Source organism: Clupea harengus, chromosome 10, assembly GCF_900700415.2.
Source record: "Clupea harengus chromosome 10, Ch_v2.0.2, whole genome shotgun sequence".
NCBI lineage: Eukaryota > Metazoa > Chordata > Actinopteri > Clupeiformes > Clupeidae > Clupea > Clupea harengus.
Genome location: NC_045161.1, coordinates 11,480,910 through 11,488,916, shown reverse-complemented (window position 1 = coordinate 11,488,916; position 8,007 = coordinate 11,480,910). Strand labels below are relative to the sequence as shown.

The 8,007-nt window shown below is 45.8% G+C and overlaps 1 protein-coding gene across 1 annotated transcript; it reads left to right on the top strand.

Moving 5' to 3' along the window:
- Window positions 1–720: 720 nt before the first annotated feature.
- LOC122133233 (fibronectin type III domain-containing protein 7-like) lies at window positions 721–3,397 on the top strand. Its single transcript, XM_042708982.1, has 6 exons — window positions 721–1,009; window positions 1,240–1,500; window positions 1,629–1,916; window positions 2,222–2,455; window positions 2,863–2,979; window positions 3,117–3,397. Exons 1-6 carry the CDS (start codon window positions 733–735, stop codon window positions 3,395–3,397), a joined length of 1,458 nt encoding a protein of 485 aa, XP_042564916.1. The 5' UTR covers window positions 721–732.
- The last annotated feature ends 4,610 nt before the right edge of the window (window positions 3,398–8,007 follow it).

Genomic DNA, 8,007 nt, shown 5'->3' with positions numbered 1-8,007 from the left:
TTCATAGTGAAATGAAACTTCCACTAAACCCCCCCCCCCCCCCCCCCCCCCCCCCTTTGTAGCCCCATGCGCTCTGACAGAGGTTTCCACGGAGATTGAGTGCGACAGCAGCGTGATCCGCGTGGGCTGGGAGGTGACGGAGGGCTCCCCGTTCTACGTGGCCACGGCCGAGGGCCACGACCAGAGCCTGCTGGTGTGCAACAGCTCGTCCACCTCCTGCGAGCTGCACGGCGCCCGCTGCGATATGGAGTACGCCGTCATCATCTCCACCTCATCCGACAAGTGCAGCAGCCTGAGGAGCCCGCCCAGAAGGATACGCACAAGTACTACACGCAGTTCACAGATACAGACACATACACACTTAAAAGGATAAACACACACACTCCCTCTCCTTCTGTGTCTCTCTTGCACACACACACACACACACAGCCTCATTTCCACTTATGAAGATAAACACACTCACATTCTCTCTCTCTATCTCTGTGTCCCTCTCTCACACTCTCTCTCTCACCCTCGCTATGTGTCTCTCTCGCACACACACACAGCCACATTCCCACTTACAAGAATAAACAGACACTCACATTCTCTCTCTCTGTGTGTCTCTCTCTTGAAAACACACTCACCAGATGCATGCACCACCTATGCATCTCTTACATACAGTTTGTAACTCTTCAGATTGGTGAAGATTTCATTTTGTCCAACATCTAGCCCTCTATTTTAACCTCTTAACTTATGTGTGTGTTTGCAGCCCCTTGTGCCCCAACTGGGCTGTCCGCCCAGGGAGCGTGTGAGCAGGATGGGGTGATGGTGTCATGGGACCCCTCCCATGTCGCAAGCTTCTATTCGCTGACGGCTATAGGCGGAAACGGCGATGTGCGCACGTGCAATTCCAGCACTAACAACTGCACCCTGTCTGACCTGAACTGTGGTCAGCCTTACACAGTCATCGTCACCGCTTGTGACGGAAACTGCACTAGCCCCCCCAATGACCCCTTCACCTTCCAGTCAGGTACATCTAAAACACCTTGAAGTGTGTGTTTTTGTGTGTGTGCTGTGTGGTTGTCTGCATGTGCGTGTTTGGAGAAGTGTGGTTTGTGCAAAATCAATTTCTGTATGTCATAATGATTCATTTTGTTCATTTTTTGGCCTCGGGAGGAAAACTTAATTTAAGTGACACTTTCCAACTTTTCCAGAGCAACCGCAGTAAAAAGATCAAATTGTGTGTGCGTGTGTCCTCAGTGCCTTGTGAGCCAGAAAATGTTACCGTGGAAGTGCAGTGTGAGACGAGCTCAGTTGTGCTGTCCTGGAATGCCAGCGAAGGAGCAGTGGGGTATGTGGGCTGTGCAGAGACAGACCAGGGGGATATGTTGTACTGCAACACCATGGATACCTCCTGCTCCATCCAGGGTCTGGGCTGTGGCTCCACCTACAACTTCAGCGTCCAGGCGACAGACGGAGTGTGCAACAGTTCCTTCAGCCCTCCAGAGCAGCGGGGAGCAGGTAAGTACAACAACTGTCAGGAGAGACGTTTCTGCGACGTGACCAGATAGAGACCCAATTATCTGCTTTTTCACCCTGAGCCCACACACCTCTGACATTTGCCCCTTTCACCCCTCGCTTTGCCACAGTGCCCTGCCCCCCTGCTAATGTCCAGGTGAGAGTGCGTCATGTGGCTGGCATGGAGCTTGCCATGGTGTCCTGGAGCGTGGCGGACTGCCCAGATGTGGAGTATATGGTGCTGCTCAGCGGCCTTATCCTGGGTGACCCACTGGCAGGCATAGAAGTGACTTCCTACTGGACGGATCACACCTTCTTTGAGTTCCCCCTTCCTTGTGGAACGAGCTACAACATCCGAGTCCTTGCCCAGGACTCTGCTGGAATCAGTGATCTTTCAGAAGCCATCAGTGGAACTACAGGTACCAGAACAAGTATTTCTGTAGGCAAACTGCACAGAACTGTAAGGGTTTCCTCAACAGAAAACGGCATAACATGAGTGACCCCTTAAACAGACATAACTGTGATCCATGCAGTATGCTCAAGAGGTCATCCTGTGGATGGTGTGTGTAAGGGTTATACTGTAGTAAACATTTCGACTCAGCAAAGACCTGGAATCTCTGGGCCGTTTCTTTGACAGTTTTTTTTTCCTTCTCAAAATACAATTTGTTTCCAGTTTGTTACACTTAATTTCACCATCTCTCTGTTCGTCCCCCCTCTGCCTCAGCTCCATGTGCTCCTGAGAATTTCCAAGCCGTTGGTAATGACTTATTTGCGAATCTGACCTGGGAGGCAGCTGTGTTTGCCAGCGAGTACACCGTCAACCAGGTGACCGCTGGCGAGCGCGTGCAGGTGTGCAAAACGACCTCTCTCACCTGTGACGGGATTGAAGTGCTGTTAAGTGACCTGGAGCTCACTGCCAGCAACGCCGTAGGAGAGAGTCTTCCCACCAGACTCAGTGGTGAGCCCACAACCACTCCCAGTGTTATTATAGGCACCCATCAGTAGCTTAGTGAGGGCATCCAAGCCATGTTCAAGAGCCAGACAGTTTAGCATAGTACAAGGGATCTGCCTTGATCTGTCATCAATAGACAATTAAAGTCAAACCTGTTAAGATTGACGTTGGACAAACCAAGGTGTGCCAGTACAAGTTCTATCGAGGTGACTAGGTAGATAAGTCGGTCAGTTAATTTAAATGGCCTGTTGGTGACTTGACTAGAAGTAGCTAAAGCACTGATCAGTGAATAGAAAAGAAAAAACGATTTAAAGACAATGGCTGAAAATTACCTTAAAGCAGTACGTTTATAGAACATCACCAAATGAACAAAAACATTAAACAGTTAACCAAGTAACTGGTGTGATCTACAGGATCTGCCATGGGTCGCCGTAGAAGAGATCTGAGAGAATCACACATGATGGCCGGCCTGTTGGAGATTGGTGAGTTCACGTCATTGGTCAGTTTTCATAGGTCAAAGGGCAATAGGAGTGAGGCAAAGTTTATTTGTTAATCACTTTAAAGGTTTTCTTTTACTATTTACTTTCTTCTTTCTTTAATATTTATTAATATTAATGAATAACCTTTAATGTGTATAATGTATATTACATTTCTACCCCTCATCTAGATGTGTTGACCACACCCAAGCTGAAGGTTACCTCAGTAACAGGCGTGACCCTAAACCTAGAGTGGTCTCCTGTGAGGGGGGCGTCGTACTACACCCTCATCGTGAGGGAGGACACGTCCTCCCGACCCCCGCGTGAGGTGCTGACCATCTATGACGAGGTTGCCACGGTGACCGACCTCAAGACTGCCACTCGCTACTGCGTTGTCCTTTCAGCCAAAAACTCCATCAGCCAGAGTGCCTACTCCCAGCCTGTGTGCGTCACTACCGGTGTGCCCATGTGAGTTGCAGTTGATGGAGGACTGTAAAAGCCAGTGTGTGGAGCTGACAGCGAGAAGAAGGACCGGACCAATCTCAGCATCCGACAAATACAGCATCACATTTTCCTTTTTCCGTCATAAAAGCTGATTTTATGATAAGCTAGATAGGTCAAGGCAACATAACAATTATACTGTATGTTTGTGGATCAGTGGCTAAGAAAAGAGAGAGGGGAAAGGGGAGGTTGCGTTTCCAGAATGTTGAAGGTTGCGTTTCCAGAATGTTGAAGGAAAAATTAAAACATCCTCTGTTTTCCTACAGATGCATGGAATTTCTCTACCAGTTTAGCTACCAAATCCAATTGGGCTATCCATCAGAATAAAATAATTAGTAATAAAAACAATAGCTTAATTAATACAATATATTTTACTAAATGAATGTGAAGAACAACTTTGTATTTGATACACTTTAGGTGTGATTTGCCCAAACCTGTCAGTTGATTAATTTAGAGTCAAAATCTTTTATTTTTATGAGTCACTTATAGTTTAAAATGTTAGTTATGTTTGGTTGTTATTCCTCAATATCCCTACTGATATATTTATCACAAATTCTTATATTTGTAAATCAGGCACAAAGCACACTTTTTTCTGTAACAATAGACCCATTCTATTCATTCACTGTTTTTCTGACTGTCTCAATCAAGTCTGTATGTTCACCTTTAATCTAGATAGAGAGCAAATAAATTGATAGTATATCAATCATGACTTTGTAAACCACACAGTATATGTACAATATGACCTTGTCTCATTTTGTGTGAACACTATGCCATAGCTTTTTGAAATTAGTATTATTTTATTGAGCCCGGATATGAAGGAATAAAAGTCTGTGAAAATGAAAACAGTAAAGAGAAGTGCTAAGCCCCAGCTCATCTTTGCCAAGGTGCCATATGTCCACTGTCGTGTCATCCTGAAGGAATGTAAAATGATTGGTTCACAGTGGACCACTGATGTGGACTAGACAGACGAAGACGCTTAACACTTGGGTTTGGTCAAATGAGGGGCTACCAGTGCAACCTGTTTAGCCAGAAGATGCAGACATTATAGGGCCTTCCTGGTTGTAATGTACACAGTACACCTCACAAATGAACACTCACAGCTACATGTGCATCATGAAGCAAGGGGCTCTTTGTTTTTGTCCTATAGAGAAACCTACACAAGACCAGCAAATAATGACGTATAATTATATAATAATTATGTGTATAATCTATATATTTCAGAGGGCAGCTTTTTTCCCAAGAGTTTAACATGGAACATGCAGATTGAACAGAGGGCATTTCCTGTCCAAGAGCTCTTGTTAAAGCCAGTTATTACCATACAAATGATTTCTTTCCTTCATCAGAAAGGTTCTAAACAGTTTCTGGAAAAGTTATATTCATTAATGATCACTCGAATTAAAACATACTGGTTCCTTTAACACATACTATTTATGAAATTCAATGTATAGTCCACAATGAGTCACCCACATATAACAATTACAGAACACAGAGATGCATACACATTTTTTATACATCATTTCACCATGCACGTCTCAACCTTATTTTCAACCTTATCAGCCTGTAAGCCATTGTAAGGGATTTCAGCCACCATTGTGTTCCCCCTCAACAGCCAATGATGTTGACATACCAATACATCCCCTTTATAACCTACTGTTGAAACTGGGTAGTAGAGTGTGGCTGCAAACTGTGGCAAATTACCAAAGAGAGGATCAGAGAAGCATTCTGCAATATATTCCTGTTTCACCCAGACCCAGGTTTAACAAGTTTATGTGAGGTTGATTTAAACAGTTTGACTGCAGTAGTGGTGCAATGGAGTTTATTGGCAGTTATTGTGCAGTTATGCCACAAGAACCACCCTCTGTAGTAATGTGTTCCTGTTGCACTTCAAGTGAAACGTTTCTTTTCTCCCAGAATATGAAGATGATTTGAGGATATGTCATCAGAGACTTCAACATTCAAAGTGTGATAAAATACAGTACTGGGAAATGGAGGTTAGTTGTTGTTGGTCTTTTGTGAACCAATTCTTTAAATATATATATATATTTAATCTCTTAATGAAAATGATACGATACAAGAGGAATTCATCTATATTGTTCCAAACGGCTCACATGAATCAACCACTGAGTAACTCAACTCTCAACTCGGATGAGGTTGTGGTTGGGTGTTTTTACCTGGGGAAGGTGATGTCAAGGAGGAAGCAACTGCGTGTGACATTTACATTGTAGCATCTCTCAATGTTTCATAATCACAGCTGCTTTTTTGCATGACAAGCCTTTACAAACTGATTTCCTACAAGGTCTATGACTTTCACTGCAAAAATCCTATTTTTATTTATCATTTATTGGTTATTTTGCCCATTAAATGGCCATACCAGAAGGACCTGCTTTCAAATAGAATATATTATAGTAATATCTAGAGAAACAATACACAAGCAAAAACACTATCAATTAAGTTATTGATTAAATTATTAATTAATCTACATTTACATTTACATTTAGTCATTTAGCAGACGCTTTTGTCCAAAGCGACGTACAAGGGAGAGAACAGTCAAGCTAAGAGCAATAAAAAAGCATGGTGTAACAATAAATACTACTTTACATGAGAATTAGAAAAACAACAACCTAGAAAAGAGGAAAAAGAAGTGCAGGAATGTAACTGCTGAAGTGCAAGTTAAGCGCTAGTCAGGTGCCAGTTAGGAGGGGAGGTGCTCTCTGAAGAGTTGGGTCTTCAAAAGCTTCTTGAAGGTAGAGAGGGACGCCCCTGCTCTGGTAGTACTAGGCAGTTCGTTCCACCAACGTGGAACTATAAATGAAAATAGTCTGGATTGCCGTGCTTGCACGGACGGCAGTGCCAAACGACGCTCACTAGACGAGCGCAGCGTCCTGGGTGTAACATTTGCCCTTACAAGAGCATTTAGGTAGGTGGAGCAGAACCAGTAAGCACTCTGTAGGCAAGCATAAGTGACTTGAACTTAATGCGAGCAGCTACTGGCAGCCAGTGGAGCTCGATGAGTAGCGGGGTGACGTGTGCCCTTTTCGGTTGGTTGAACACCAGACGCGCCGCCGCGTTCTGGATCATCTGTAGTGGTTTCACCACGCAAGCCGGCAGGCCCGTTAGGAGGGCGTTGCAGTAGTCAAGGCGGGAGCTCACCAAGGTTTGCACCAGCAGCTGGGTGGCATACTGGGTTAGGTACGGCCTGATTTTGCGGATGTTGTATAGCGCAAAGCGGCACGACCTGGAGACAGAGGCGATGTGGGCCGTGAAGGTCAGTTGGTCATCAATAATGACCCCGAGGTTTCTTGCTGTTTTGGATGGAGCAAGAGATAAAGAGTCAGTATTGATCTTGATGTTGTGGTGGATGACCTGTTTGGCTGGGAAGACCATCAGTTCCGTTTTGGCCAGGTTCAGCTGAAGGTGGTGATTTTTCATCCATGTGGATATATCAGCGAGACAGTCCGAAATCCGCGTCGAGACCGTGGTGTCCTCAGGAGGGAAAGACAGAAACAGTTGAGTATCATCGGCATAACAGTGGTAGGAAAAACCATGCGAGCGGATGATAGGGCCCAACGAGGTGGTGTAAATGGCAAAGAGAAGTGGTCCCATCACCGAGCCTTGGGGCACCCCAGTGGTGAGGCGGTGAGGTACAGACAGCTGACCTTGCCATGACACGTTGAACGAGCGCCCCAGTGAGGTAGGATTCAAACCAGGAGTGCGCATTGCCAGAAATGCCCATACTTGACAGTATGGACAGAAGGATGCGGTGGTTGACTGTATCAAACGCAGCTGATAAGTCAAGCAGGACGAGAGCCGAGGATTGAGCTGCTGCTCTAGCTGTTTTTAAGGCCTCCATTACAGACAGCAGGGCTGTTTCGGTGGAGTGACCGCTTTTGAAGCCAGACTGGTTCGGATCGAGGAGATTGTTCTTTGACAGGAACTCGGTGACCTGTTTGGAAGCTGCCCTCTCAATGGTTTTAGATAGGAGCGTGAGAAGTGAGACCGGTCGATAGTTTTCCACCTGAGTGGGATCGAGAGACGGCTTCTTGAGCAGCGGCGTTACCCGAGCCACTTTGAAAAGAGAAGGAAATGTTCCAGAATTAAATGAAGCATTAATCACCTGTGTTATTGCCGGTAAGACGGCAGGCGATATGGCTTGAAGGATGTTGGATGGGATGGGGTCCAGCGGGCATGTAGTTGGACGGCTACCTGTTAGGATTTTGGAGTAGATCGAGCAGGTCTGGTGGAAAGTGGACACAAGCTGTCCAAGCATGAGCTCAGAGTGGAGCAGAGAGCTTCGGTGGCATCATTGACACCTAGTGAGGAGAAAGTGGATAAAGGTGGAAGAGCAGAAGAAACCAGAGAGGAAAAGTGGGTGGGAGAGAGGTTGCGGAGGTTGCGCCGGAACGAGACCATCGGAGGGGGGACAGAGGGTTGCTCAATGAGCCGAACATCGAAGCGAATGAAGAAGTGGTCCGAGCAATGCAGAGGGGTTACCGTTAGGTTGTCCGTGGTGCAGTTCCGAGCAAGGATGAGGTCAAGCTCTTTTCCTGCTTTGTGAGTTGGAGGAGTGGGGACCTGTTGTAG

Bases quoted from the DNA above. Each gene is read 5' to 3' on its own strand.
- LOC122133233 (XM_042708982.1), top strand. From the start codon at position 733: ATGTGTGTGTTTGCAGCCCCTTGTGCCCCAACTGGGCTGTCCGCCCAG. The intron at 1,010-1,239 runs GTACATCTAAAA...GTGTGTCCTCAG, and splicing joins CCCCTTCACCTTCCAGTCAG to TGCCTTGTGAGCCAGAAAAT. The intron at 1,917-2,221 runs GTACCAGAACAA...CCTCTGCCTCAG, and splicing joins AGCCATCAGTGGAACTACAG to CTCCATGTGCTCCTGAGAAT.